Raw genomic sequence first — 14,434 nt, forward strand, 5'->3', positions numbered from 1 at the left:
GTGTTTAGAGTGTATATCATATCTTGGAAGAAAACTGGCTTGACCTGATGGATATGGGGGAGTCATAGTGCTCTCACAGCGAGGAGATGCATGACTCAGTGGCGTTGCACCAATCTTCTTTGCCTTCTGTTGTTGTTGGGGGCTGATTGTGTGTGTGTGTGTGTGTGTGTGTGCGCGCGCTCTGATCTGAAGAGGAGGGCAATGTTTCTCTGCAGGGATTTGGCCTGAGGCTTCATATGTCTAGTGAAGATGAACACTACACGCCTTTGATTTGCTTGGACATCTCCACTACGCACTGCTGGAAACCTCTCTCTCAGTATGTGTTTCTCTTGTCTCTCTGTGAAGTGGTGAGGAGGTTCCCCCTAAACACTACGAATTTTGTGGTATATAAAACATGCATTATGTGCTAAAATATTCATACAAAATTCAGGAGGCCATTAGGGGTGTGTCCATTGCTAATATTTTGCACCATCTTAAGTGAATGGCTGTGAACGTTTCATCAGTAACAGCAGCTTATGCAACTGCTGGTTGCTAGTTAGCATTGCTGCTTAATTGATGCTTTAGCTAGTGAATGAGGTTTAATGCTAGCATTGAGACTGGCGCAGTTTTTCTCAATTACTGGCAAATAAAAACTAAAAGTTCTTAAAACACTCAATGTTAGAACGCCACTTCTAATTCTGACTGATGTTTAGGAGGTTTTAATCACCCCAACATATCAATTTTCTATTTGTGAGGTAGAATTTAAATTCTTCAAGATTTTGAGAATTCAATTTAATTGTGCTTGTTAGATGTATGTTAAAGAATTCTGTAATATATGCAAACTGCATATTTGTAAATTGAAGAACCCTCCAGCTTCCATTTTTTTTCGCTCCTGGCCCACCCCAAAATAGAAACCAAGAAACATTAGGCCTTGTTTTCCCCCTCCCATTCATTTCTTTGTGCCCAAGTTGTCTCCTCATCAGGCAAAATACCAAATATGTTCAGTAAAAACAAATTTCAAGTGATTTTAAAAATACCAGGCATTCATACACAAAATTATGCTTAAAATGTTTGTTTCAGATTTTTTTTTTTTTTTTTTGGTGTATATACAGTAGAGATAATGAATATCAATATTAACAAGAAATGAAACAAATCTTGGGCTGTTGCATGAAGCCCCCGCGTGCTGGTGGCTACAGACATGATCTGCTGCTCAAAGCTGGCATCTTCCCTCAGAACCGGGCAGCCAGTGATTATCGTGCCCCAGCTACAGAGTGGCCCCAAGGTCCAGTCAGCTGTAAGGGAAGTTAACAATAGGACAGAAACGTCAAGACACAAGCAGCACTCCGAGTGCAACTGCATTTTCTTTGTAGTTAAAAGGGATTTTCAGTTGTGAATAGATGACTTACCAACATAGTGGGTTGGAAACCATAGTAGAAGGGCACCATGGATTCTGGCTGGAAAGCAGGACGCATAGTAAAGAACATCTGAGGCTGTGGTGCTGGGTGCCACGTTCCATCTAGTACACACAAACATGGTACAGTACGAAAATGGATGAGTGATTGCCTGTTCCACTGAATGTCAATACGCTCTTGAAATGATTGCAAATAATCAGTGTGACGGCAAGGACAACTACTCACATTGTGGCTGGGTATCTCCAGTGGTCCAGTGTGTGCTTGGCTGGGGTTTGGCTACTGGGTCAGCAGCGAAGTAGTACGGAGCACGATAGTATCCAGAGGGTGGCCCTGGCTGGTAGGCATTGTTGACTGGACTTGGCACCGCCTGCACATGGACTGTACGCTGCATGTGCTGCTTGGCCAGGTAGGCTTGACGCTCCTGTTTTGTCTGGTGCAGGGCCACGTACAGTGGCTTGGTGGCAGTAAAACGCCCATTCATTTCTTGCACTGCTCTGGCGGCCTCCCCTGGAGACGAGAAACAGACGAAGCCAAAGCCTTTGCTGCACCCGTTTGCCATCATCACCTGAGAGAGATTTACAGGACATGAACTTGATTATTGCAAATCATAACAAATAGCTATCACTGAGAAGGGTCTACAGGTGATATCATACCTTTGCACTGGTTATGGTGCCGAATGGTGAGAACTCTTTCCGCAAGCGTTCATCATCGATTTCCTTATCAAGGTTTTTCACGTACAAGTTGACACCCTGAAAGCAATTATAAGGACAAAGACAAGCAACATTAACCTCTTTTATGCACTATGAATAAACTTGTATATATGCTGTTGTTTGATGTATTGTCTCTGGTAGGAGTCCAGGGTGAAAATCTGTGGGGCCCATGAACTACAGTCACTGTTGCAGCCATTTTTAGGCAGTGCAATCAACTAAAGAGGGCTCTGACCCAAGACCAATCCTTAGATAAGGCAACGACTAGTATTTCACAATTTGACTGTATTGTATTTTGAAATAATTTGTGGTGGTGAGTGAATGAACCTGGTTGTGAGTCACGTGGTGGTTTGCCTCAGTGGTCATCTGTCGTTCCACCCTCTTCTGAGCATGACCGACGTAGGTCACTCTTCCATTTATCATCTTCCCATTCATGTCATCCACAGCCTGGGGAAAAAAAACGACAAAAAAACAAACAAAAACACAACTGTTTACTCTGTTGGGAACAAATGGTGGGCCCTCTCCTGTGGTCAAAAACAGTTGGTTAATTTTTGGTAGGGTAGGAGCTTACCTTCTGGGCATCCTCTCTTCTGCGGAAGTTCACAAAGCCAAAACCCAGAGATCTTCCGTTGTCATCGGTCATAACACGGGCACTTGTGATGCTTCCTGGGCAAAGGAGAGATAATATCCTTATATGGCTGTGTTTTGTACACAAATGCCGATGAATTGAGTCAAAGGTGCAAAGAGATATGTAACAAACACGTATAGGCAACCTAACTTACCATATATATTGAAGAGTTTCCACAGCTTCTCATTATCCATGTTTTCACCAAAGTTTTTAATGTAGACGTTGGTAAAGTCCTGGGCACGCAGCTCAACCTCACGCGCGTTGTAATTTTGGAAGTAACCCACAAATCTGAAACATTTAGAACATTTTTGTTATGATGAGTAACGTCAAATACACTCTTTATTTTGCACACAATAGTTAGCCCTAATTCTTTTTGCTCAAAAGCAAGTAGCAATAAGTCTGTTCCATTTTCTCATGTTAAAAGCTTTCACTTACACTTTTTGGTCATCAAGAAGCATGCCGTCGAGTTTCCTAATAGCCATCTCAGCGGCCTCCCGGGTCTCGTAATTTACGAAGCCGTAGCCCTTTGAGTCACCGTTGTCATCACAAACCACCTTGGAGAAAAAAGATGCATGCTTCAATTAGGTCACACACACACACACACACACACACACACACACACACACACACACACACATACCAGTAACATTTGAGGAACTCAGAGTGTATGCTGATGTTTTACCTTGCTTGCCAGAATCTTGCCAAAAACAGAGAAGGTGTAGTGTAAGGCCTCGCTGTCAATGGACTTGTCAAGGTTGTTAATGAGGATGTTGCCCAAGTGACTTTTCCGCAGCGAGTCATCCTGATGAGCCCACATGATGCACATGGGTCTGCCGTTGATCATGTCAAAGTTCAGGGTGTCCAGGGCGCGCTCCGCTGCGAGGAGGAACACAGGAGCAGGGGTTAGGGTTATTCAATTAATTCAAAGGCCTTAAGGTTGTTAAGATGAGTGTGTGCATGAGCTGTTGATATGGGAGCATAAAGGTGGATTTGTGTTCTCATTTTTCATCGACAGCCATTTAACCCCCCCTCCCCCTTCAACCAGTATTTTCACAAAGTACTTACCATCACATCGTTGTTCAAAGTTGACATAGGCGTATCCAAGGGAATGCAGGGTTTTCCTGTCCCTGCAGACCCGGATCGTCTTGAGCTCTCCAACAGGCCGGAATATTTTATACAGCACAATCTCAGTCACATCAGGATCCAGATCCCCAACATACAGGGAGGTCATCGAGCTCATTTTCGTAGACAATGAAAGCTAGTAGAGTACTTGAATGAAAGCTGATTTCTCGAATCAAAAGAAGTTTCACAGTTGGTTGGAATGCGGCTACAAGTTTGCGGTTTATTGAAGTTGATTTTGGATATACAATTGATGAGCGATCAATTGGCGTAGCGATCATAGCCAGAATTCTACTCACAAAGAAATACATTTGGAGATCAAACAAAGATGAGAGAAAGAATTCCAAGATCAGAGTAAGGCCTCTATTTTGTTAGAATTTGTTTGTTTTTTTTGTCATGTTTACCTGCATGATACTGCTCAGACTATCGACTGCTATTTGTGAGTAACTATGCTATTTTTAGGGCCTGAGCCAGAAGGTACTTCAGGCGAAGACCCTATGGTGTTTGTAAGCACACTCAAACACTAAAAACTCTAAAAAAATCACACTAAACGAGCTCCAAATCTCACCAAATTTCACAGGCAGGTCAGGGGACGGGAGAGGGGGTGAGGCATAACATTGGTTTCAATGGGGGGGCAAGAGAAGATCTGTTTCGCAAGGAATTGTTTCTTTCTTTATTATTCTTTCTTATAACGTCACTTTGATCCTTAATTTGCCCCCCTAAACATGCTCCGAATTTTGCGAATTTTGGCACACACGTTGGCGACGACGAAAAATTTGATATTCTGAAAAAAAAAATCTGGAAAAAGTCAATAGCGCCACCTAGAGACACAAAAAACACCACAACACACCGTAGGAATGTCCTAGAGACACGGGACTGACACCTTTTTGGATTCATCTCGTCGAGACCAAAAAACTCTAACCAGATTTGCACAATTTGGACACAAAGGTCCAATTTTGGTCTATAACACTCCCCAAACAACATCTATCTCCTCCTAGACCGTTCACGCGATGTCTTCCAAATTGAACACATGACTCAAGACACTTAAAGGATCAAAAGTTGAGAAAGGCGACAATATAACCCACTCGGTTCCCATTTTATAAGCCCTCAAAGTTGGGACACTTTTGTCACTTATAATGGAAGTCAATGGGGAGCAGATCTCCTCTCAGGTACATAGTCTCAAACAATCAATGATCACATCTAAACTACAACTCCCATAGCTTAGAGAAACACACCGTTGAATCCTGACAAAAATCCCTACGAGACTGTGCTATTTGATTACACTTTCGGCCTGGATCTGGGGAGTTATTAGGCTTTGAAACAGTAAAACTGTCTCAGTCCTCCTCTGCCCTACACTCTGACACAGCTGGTAGAGAGCAGGGGGGGGGTTATTTAAAGGGCCAGCTCTCAGCTCAGCACTCAGACCGAGCATCGCACTGAGGCTTCAATCTCCTCAACTACAAGTCGCACCGATTTTGTTCTCACACCGTTGGATTCGGGCCGGCGTTTGGCACCCGGCCGCGGCCGTGCGGGGGCTCAGGCCCGAACAACGCTGCTAGCAGCTTTAATTTTATTTGTTTTTTTTTGTTTTGTTAATATTAAACTTAAATGCTAACAAGACCGTTGTTGTTGTTTTTTTAACGTCTGAAGAAAGCTGAACTAAACTGCGTTTTTTTTTTTTTAATTTTTGAAAATTTGAAAAGAGGAAAACCTGAACTGATATTTAATTTCATTGTTGCTGTGTGTGTGGTTTTCAACCTTGTTTTGTTTGCAACAAATCTAGTCATGATATGTTATTGCTTGCAAATTTGTACATTTTTTGTGTATTGTCATTTTGAGTTTATTAATCGGTGTGGGAGTGTGTTTTAAAATTTCTATCCTTTCTGTGGTCTCTCACTTAACCATTCTAAAAAAAAAAGAAAAAAGAAGACAAACCTACAATTTAAATGCCAGGAGAACAAAATTTAAAAGCAAACAAAACTGTTTCAAGATCACATGACCTGAAGCTATGGAGGAAAAAACTAATTAATTTTGAAGTACTGCATATGAAAAAAAAAAAAAAGTTAAGTAAAATATTCACAGAGTGTGTAGAAGGCAATTAAATGCAATAAAAAGAGATTTGTCCTATACTCCAGGTCCAGTATTAACATCTAGTACTGATTTGGAGTCTGTAGGTCACATGACATGGAAACTCCTCCTCGTCCTCCGCTTCATCCGGTGGGTCCGGGTCGCGGGGGCAGCAGTCTCAGCAAGGAAGCCCAGACTACCCTCTCCCCAGCCACTTCAACCAGCTCTTCCGGGAGGATCCCGAGGCGTTCCCAGGCCAGCCAAGAGATATAATCCCTCCATCGTGTCCTGGGTCGGCCTCGAGGCCTCCTCCCGGTTGGACATGCCTGGAAAACCTCCCGAGGGAGGCATCCAGGAGGCATCCTCACCAGATGCCCGAACCACCTCAACTGGCTCCTCTCGACATGGGGGAGCAGCGGCTCTAGTCTCTATTCTAGACTGAGCTTCTCACCCTATCTCTAAGGGAGAGCCTAGCCACCCTGCGGCTGCAGAGGAAACTCATTTCGGCCGCTTGTATTCGCGATCTTGTTCTTTCGGTCATTACCCAAAGCTCATGACCATAGGTGAGGGTTGGAACATAGATTGACCGGTAAATCGAGAGCCTCGCCTTTTGGCTAAGCTCCCTCTTCACCACAACGGACTGGTTTAGCACCCGCATCACTGCGGACGCCGCCCCAATCTGCCTGTCAATCTCCTGCTTCATTTTACCCTCACTAAGACATGGAAACTATTCAAAAGAGTCTAGTAGTGCATGTAATAAATATATATATATATATATATATATATATATATATATATATATATATATATATATAAAAACAGTGAATTTTGTACTAAACTATTTAATTTAAAGGATAGAGCTGCATGATTTTTTAAAGAAATGATTGTGATGATTCTGACTCACGCTATGGTTGTGATATAATGTGCAATATTTGCGGCAATGCTCATTTTTTTCACATTTTTCTCATCAAAAACCCCATTTCAAGGACAATGGTGTAATCATGTAATTATCGCTATCAAACCCTGATTTCCTGTTTTAAATCTGGAATCCTGTTCATATGGAACAAGAGGCACAGTTCTTTTCTTAGTAAAAGTTATTTTCCCGTGATACTGCCATCTGTTAGCCTCCCAGAATACACTCATGCGAAATGAATGAATGAGTTCCTATGTTTCCCACATGTTCTCAACATGCTGCAATGTGTCAGTAACATGTCCTACATGTGCGCACGTGGGAAATATTTTAAATTCATGTGGTTTTTCTGTAAGGGCGTGTTTTAACGGGTCCATGCGGGTGAGGAACACGCAGTGCAAAGTGATATGTTTGATTCACTCGCAACGGCAACTGTGTCACTTTGTGTATCACATGAAAACCTGTGTCGATGTTCCCATGACTGTCAAGGCTGAGCAACTCCAGTTGTAATCTGTGGTTTATATTCTTGTAAATTGCATCCACTTGATTCTCTAAATTTTAGCTTCACATCACAACTTTGCCAGTGCGCTTAAGAGCTCTACATCGCATCCTGTCATCATCACCTGTGTGGGTTGCTGCTCCCTACGCTTTGATGTAGATTCATTTGTAGACGAGCCTCCATCTGATGTCAGCGTTTGGTCAGTTCGGTGGACCTTTAGAGATTAGTGACAGAATAGATTCATTTTCTTTCAAGGAAATACTTTTATCTGGTTTGTCCTCATGCTACTCTTTTTTTTTTTTGTACCCCTTTCATTTTTACAGTAAGTTGGTGACTACTAGCCTGTCTCAGGTTCCGCTAATTCACTGGTTCTCAAATGGGGGTACGCGTACCCCTGGGGGTACGTGGAGGTACTCCAGGGGGTATGTGAAGCTTTACAAAAATATATATATTTTAAAAAAGCAGTAATCTTAAAAATGATTAAGTCTTGAGAAATAATTATATTAGAAAAGTTCGATAATATACAAATGTATGCTTATACACTGAATTTTATATTCAGTATTCAATCATAATATCCTTAAAAAAAACAGACTCTCCCCAAACCAAGTTAGTTTGACCCATTGATCCAGCATCACTTGTCAATAACCTGCCGTTGCCATGATGATGATGATGGAGATGTGGCTCAAGTGCAGTGGCGATGCTGCTGAAGATACAGAGAAACAAGTGAAAAAGAAGGCGAAACCATAGCCGACGAAGTACCGAAAGTAGGCACCCAAGGCACCGTGTTGTTTTGCGGGGAGAAATTAGCCAACGCTAGCAAATCATTGATACAAGTTGTTTAACTTCAATAAATCAGACACTGATGGCACAGTACTGTACCTCCTTTATTTTCCACCAAGAATATTTGGTGCGCGTCAGGGGGTACTTGACTAAAAAATTATTTCAAAGGGGGTACATCACTGGGAAAAGTTTGAGAACCACTGCTCTAATTGGTCCAAACCATCCTACACGGTGATGTCAGACTGCAAATGAACCGTACTGAAGTTCAGTTTTTTTTTATCTGAATCTGAACCTCCTGGTCAGATCAGGCCAAATGTTTCAGTGTCCGAGGCACCTGTCACACCGGCTAGCTCGTAATTGTGAACCTTCCCTTTAACTTGTGACAGAAGTTCTCATATGAATTAGGATCACATGCAGGCTTTAGTGGATGCTGGAAGGGTCTGACAGATGGCCACCTCATCCCCAATGGAAAGTACTTTGTGTGTGTGTGTGTGTGTGTGTGTGTGTGTGTGTGTGTGTGTGTGTGTGTGTGTGTGTGTCTTGAGAGAGAGAATGATAGTACAGGTCAGTAATTGGAGTCAAGTGAATGAATAATTAATCGAAGCACAGTGTCTCTCTCTCTCCCGTCTTTCTATGTCTCTCCATCTCTGGTCGCTCTTCTGTTTCCATAATAATGAAGGGAAATCCCACTGGAGGAACCTGCTGCTTGGTGGGCACGTAGCCAGTAAAGGGCAAAAGTTTAAAGATACTCCCATAAACACACTTTTCTAAGTGGTCTGAGCAGTTGCATTCATAGCAGCATCATACACTGTGGCTTCATCTCTGCTTGTAGCGCTGAAACAAAGTCCTCTGCCTCTTTCAATACCTGGAAACTGTTGGAGAGTGACAATCGCCTTTCTTGCTTCCTCTTGACATCATCACACAATCGCCATGGGAAACAAGAAGGGAAGTGGTATAGATGACCAGAGGGAGTGAGGTTCAGAGGGCAAATGGGGTGTGTGTGAATGCTGCAAAGGGGGTGGATCATTTCCTGCTCTCTTGCCTTCCTCCACTTCTGGGTGAGAGAATATACGCACTGTAGGCTGGACTTCCACGGTGTTTTACAGTCGGTTAAGCTGCAAATGTGACCAATTGTCTATTTTCTTTTAAGATTTAAACGTGTGAAATTCTCCTTAAGAGAACCGGACCTTTTGACCTTTTCGAGGGTGTAGGATTTGCTGCGTCTGGCATATTGGCTCATCTCCCCTTCAGTCCCTGTTTGTGGTGATGACGCTTTTTGTCGCAGAGGAAACAGAAAAGCCACAGTAAGTTGAGTCGAGTTGAAATTCCCAGCAGACCTGGCTGTCGTCCAAACAATTTGTCTTCATTAAGTCCCGTAGTTTGGCTCAGTCTCGGTCTTCATCTGTTGTAAGGAAGCCAACCATGAAGGATACAACATATTCAGCATGCATATTGCGACATGAGTGTTTATTATCTGGGTTGCATGAGTATGGCTTCAAGTTCAACTCTTCAGTGTCCCTGATGGGTATTTGCCTCTAGCAAGATGTACAGCACATTAGGTTCAGTACGTAATTGGAATAATACGGCTAAAGCTGTACGGCTGTACTGGCATGAGAAACAGACACAGCAAGTATAGCATTTATTTCTCTCTTTGACCTTGAAAAGTGCAGGAAATCTTTTCTGCATTCATGATAAAACGGTGATCACCATTGTGTTGCATTTTCTTCTGGGTCCCTACATCACATTATCCCTGTGTGCTGTATAAAAGGGAAACATCCAGCGGTCTGTGACAGAGTGAACTGTTTGGTACAACAGGAGGAAAATGCCACCTTCGGATATCTCAGCATCAAGAGTTCTATATCTCATATTTCTAAGCAGTAGATGGCAGTATATTGCGAGAACGTTGGGCATCCGTTCCTACCGTAAGAAAGCTAGAAATGCTGACTCAGTTTAAGAGTTCACTATCATTCCAGCTATCAACAATGTTCACCAGCTTTGACTAGCAGCTGAAAGGATGAGATGGTCGAGTTTTCTTCTGGTCTGAATAGAGGCTCACTGGCAAGGATACACATATCGTCCCAGCATCTCCTTCTGCCAGTTTGGAGAGCTGCTCCATGGGTTTAGGCACAGACTTCTACCAGCACACACACACTTCTATTTAGACACACATTTACACACAATTAGAAAAGGTTCAAATAAACAGCTAAATCCAAATTTGCAAAGTCATTTCGCCAAATTTTATGAGAAAGTTGCTCAAGGTAGTTTTTGTCTTTCGCCCCCCCCCCCCCCCCAAAAGTAAATATGCAAAAAGTGAGCTGGAAACCCCTACTTTGAATAAGCTCTGTATCATGAACTCTCCAATATTCCTGTGCTGACACTACATTCTTAGATTTTGTCTTCATCTCCACACAGCGTGCAACGTGTTCAATACCAGTTGGCACAAAAGAACAATTACAACTTGTCCAAACGAAGCTAATTTCTCAAGAGTGTCTCCATTTCTTTGCTGGTTGATGGTCTAACAATGGGCCGACCTGCTGCGCCGCCTCCTACAGCCGTGCGTAACATTATCTCCTCTGCACATCATCTAATGTGTCTTGAAAATCAAACCTGCGGCAAACCTTTGCTTGGTGGTTCAGCTGTATTTTCTAGCACTGGGTCCTCAGCTGTTAATCTCCCCTCTTATCAAACCTGGGATGCGGCCCTCACCAGGGCTCTCCCTCTGCTAGTTTCCATGTGTTGCGTCATGCCTCTAATATTATCATCAGTTGCTTTGGTGGCTGATACCGGCCAACAAATGGAGATTGGGACAGTTCACTGGCTCCTGCTGCTTTTCTGCTGGTATGAAATCAGTGTTTCTCTTGCGCTGAGTGACTTTAAATCTCTCTGAATCTCAACAGCAGGAGTGAACGAGAGATCTTATGTATCCAAATATTATCGGCCCATTTAATCCCTGTGCTTATTTTTTTTATTTTTTTGTCATACTTTTCCTCTCCACATCTGTCTCTGGTTTCTATTTTTGTCACAGTTTGCAATTGTTGAAATGCAGGAATATTAACACGCACTCTTTCTGTCTCTCAGACAGAGAATGGCAGCGCCCTCCATGAGGCAGCTCTCTTTGGGAAGATGGATGTAGTTCGACTTCTCCTTGACTCAGGTGGGCTTGAAAACTGCATTCACAAACTGTGCGTTTCCTTGGTTGTGTGTTTTCTTCCTTTGCGTCCATTCCTACTTTAAACCTGCGACTGGATTCTCCAGATTTTTGGTCATTTCATCCCTTCATTCCCATCAGTAAAGAGGAGCTGAATGTTAAACTGGATACTCTTCTCCTATGTCTCTTTTTGAGGATGTCACTGAATTCGATAGCTGTATACGAAGTCCCTGTGTTATTGGCTGAGGGTGTGGCAGCTAATATTACAAAGTTATGTTTGTTTATTGTCATTTTGCATGTACAAAAATGTAAACATACAAGTATTTATAGCTTGAAATAAAAGAAACATGGAAAATTAACATCTTGCATGTTTATATTCAGAGCGGATGAGGTTTTGCTTTGATACCACGGCCACCCTCCATCCTCTTTCCTTTTGTACTTCCTGTCTCCTGGAGGACTTGTTGTGGGTGGCCTTGTTCTTTTGGCCTCAATTTTATTAACATCCTGAATCAACAGGGGCTGTATTGGCCTGATTAACCCCATAAAAGTCGGTGTCAGCAATGTTGCGTCTGGTTGAAGTAGTGGCAGCAAGAGGTTTGTTGTCATTCACACTTGGCACACCATAAATATTGTTAGTTAAATGGTTTGTAAGTGTCGGAAGTTTAGCTTGGACCTTTAAAAATCAGTGTTTAGAGTAAACAACTCCAAGTCAGCGTTCCTTTTACTAGCTTTTATCGATCAAGGATGAATAACTCAGCTTTAACTGAGAAGAATGGATGTGTGCTGTGCTTAACAGTTAAGCGTCAGTGTTCATTTTTACAGTGAGTGAATTTATGATGTCGCACCTTTTGCAGTAAAACCTCGAAATGAGAGTAATTCCCTTAAACTGGGAGTAATAAAGAACGCTACAATTAGAGTAATAAGAATCCCCCAAAAGAGGAAGGTAATACGCTTTCTCTCATTTCTTAAGGATTTTTTCTTTTTGTTCATGACCTGCAGCGAAGAGTCGCTGGCATAACATTTAATTTTCACGTGCCGTATGATCTTCTGTTCGAGGGGGAAAAGGCCCCAGAGACCAGAGCAGTAAGGTGAACGCTATGTTTGAGACTCATCGGTGAAGTGGTGTTTTTGTGTGTGTGTGTGTGTGTGTGTGTGTGTGTGTGTGTGTGTGTTTCTTTTGTTTTGTTTTTTCCCCTGCGCGTGTACATGGTTCTGGAGCTTCTTCCCTGTCTGTTTTCTATGAGTGCAGTCGCTGTGCTGAGAATTTAATTTGTGCGTGGCTGTTTGCAAGCATTCGTCATCGTGTGACTGTCTGGGATTGCAAATTAGCAGCAGTGTTAGAGAGTGAGTGTGTGTCGAGGAGAAACTTGGGTCTGAGACGTTTCGGAAATCGTTTTCATGAATTAATAAAATCCTAAGTCTGTGTCTCATTCATCTTTTGCTGACAGGGGTTTGGTGTCTGTGTGGGTGTGTAAGCAGATTGGGATTACAGTCAGCGTGTGTGTGGGTGGGGGGTGGGGGGGTCTGTGTGCCCCGGCTGTAGCTGAATTTCTTTTTGCACGTTTAGCTTGTTAGCCAAAGTCATGAGTGTTGTGAGCTGACCTTTACCTCACTTTTGCCTTGTTGTTCATGCGCATCAATATAGTGTGTGTGTGTGTGTGTGTGTGTGTGTGTGTGTGTGCGTGCACGTGCATGTGTGTGTTTCAGGGATCGACACCAATCTGAGAGATAGCCACGGTAGAACAGCCCTGGAGATCCTGAGAGAACATCCTGCACCGAAATCCCAGCAGATCACTGCTCTTATCCAAGGTAACACACACACACATACACACGCACACTCACTGGTGGTGTAATTGTCTTTGTGAGGACACTCACCAACACTATGCTCAAGGCTCTATTTGAACCATCATCTCCATTTGGGTGCGTTTAATACATTCAGATATATTAAATTATTCATAATCTGGCCATGAAGTTAAGCAGTTTTCTTTTGTCTCAGTGTTTATGGTGTAATATGAGTGTGTAGGTATGAATATACATAATGTTTGGAGTCAATTCATCACATTCACAAAATCACAAGAGAAAATAACTCAATATGATCTGGATTTACTGACTTTTGTGTGATTAATTTGTCTTGCAATCAAATCAGAACTGTTGTACTCTGCAGCAGGCCTCTGGAACGTAGCTGGTTGCTATGGTTGCAACAGGTAGTCTCTACAGGTTTCCTTCTTCAAGTCAGCTTGCTGGAGTTTTTTTTATTGTTATTATTGTTCTTACCACCACAACAATAGCCAACAAAGTTCTTGATTGTGTTATTACAAAAAGAAGAAGAAAAAAAAAGCCACAATGATTTTCCTTGTATGAAGTTCACTACTCAGGGGCGCTCTGCTTTGTGCTCTTCTTGCTTTTTGGTCAACATCTGCGCTTGAATGAGGAAGTGGCGGTTTTTGATGTTTCATGATCGATTGATTTGCCTCCAGATTAGACCAGATGAGTAAATCCCACAGCTACTGCAGGACTCCAGGGTGCCGTGCAGTTTTGCATCCATCACTTCATTTAAAAGCATCATGCGGACCGTGTTGTCTGTGTTGTTTTTATTTTATGAATCCAGATCATATGGACTTCATTATAGTGGAAATGCAGTCGGCCGCTTGGTGCTTTTAAGATGCAAAGAAGCAAGATTTTGAACATTTTCCAGTTAAAACAGGATTTCTGTGCATGAGAGGGAGTTCAAAACGCTTTGTGCGTTAGACTCATCAGAGGAGTTGGTGAAGGTTTGCCGAGAATTGAATGTTCTAACAGACCGAATTATCTTATTACTTGGAGGGAGAAGCCACGTTATCTTGGGAGGGGAAAGGAGTTGCTTTTATGTTGTGAGAACGGACTGTTTTCTTTTTTGTTGAGCCTTAAGCGTCCTCCATTACATAATCCTACATTCGTACAGTGACAGCACATTTCGACTAAAAATACATTGTTTATTTAAACCAACCTGCTTTCTCCAGTCATCTTTATCTTCTTCCTGCCATTAAAAAGCCTGTTTTTGTTCCCGTGTTTACGTCCCTGTGTTTTGCGTGTGACCAGTGATTGTTAGTGTGCGTTTGGTCTGCGGTCCCCCGGAGACCCAGAGACAAGACAGCGCGCCAGTGTTGTCCTGAGGTGATTACGAGGCTCCGTATGGACGTTGTAAT

At 42.6% G+C, this 14,434-nt stretch overlaps 2 protein-coding genes across 6 annotated transcripts in view; one reads left to right on the forward strand and one right to left on the reverse strand.

Moving 5' to 3' along the window:
• anks1b (ankyrin repeat and sterile alpha motif domain containing 1B) overlaps positions 1–14,434 on the forward strand; it is a 216,610-nt gene that overhangs the window by 75,642 nt on the left and 126,534 nt on the right. For 4 of the 5 annotated variants that reach the window (XM_086201956.1, XM_086201951.1, XM_086201952.1 and 1 more), the window contains exons 7-8: positions 11,180–11,255; positions 12,957–13,058. In XM_086201956.1, coding sequence (XP_086058082.1) covers positions 11,180–11,255; positions 12,957–13,058 — 178 coding nt within the window. Of the gene's footprint in view, positions 1–9,187; positions 9,406–11,179; positions 11,256–12,956; positions 13,059–14,434 lie in introns of those variants that run through there. The other variant, XM_086201955.1, reaches the window with a different exon arrangement.
• Positions 1,055–4,080, reverse strand: LOC147262785 (polyadenylate-binding protein 1A-like). Its single transcript, XM_086202453.1, has 10 exons — positions 3,792–4,080; positions 3,409–3,602; positions 3,162–3,280; positions 2,881–3,014; positions 2,670–2,764; positions 2,426–2,545; positions 2,045–2,140; positions 1,617–1,956; positions 1,386–1,495; positions 1,055–1,271 (listed from the first exon to the last, which is right to left on the reverse strand). The coding sequence occupies exons 1-10, from the start codon at positions 3,964–3,966 to the stop codon at positions 1,230–1,232; spliced, it is 1,425 nt and encodes a 474-aa protein (XP_086058579.1). The 5' UTR covers positions 3,967–4,080; the 3' UTR covers positions 1,055–1,229.

This window comes from Aulostomus chinensis, chromosome 4, assembly GCF_037954235.1.
Source record: "Aulostomus chinensis isolate RoL2024-O1b breed Wild chromosome 4, RoL_Achi_v1.0, whole genome shotgun sequence".
NCBI lineage: Eukaryota > Metazoa > Chordata > Actinopteri > Syngnathiformes > Aulostomidae > Aulostomus > Aulostomus chinensis.

Bases quoted from the DNA above. Each gene is read 5' to 3' on its own strand.
- LOC147262785 (XM_086202453.1), bottom strand. From the start codon at position 3,966: ATGAGCTCGATGACCTCCCTGTATGTTGGGGATCTGGATCCTGATGTG. The intron at 2,765-2,880 runs GTAAGTTAGGTT...TCCTTTGCCCAG, and splicing joins GAAACTCTTCAATATATATG to GAAGCATCACAAGTGCCCGT. The intron at 2,546-2,669 runs GTAAGCTCCTAC...TTTTTTCCCCAG, and splicing joins GAAGAGAGGATGCCCAGAAG to GCTGTGGATGACATGAATGG.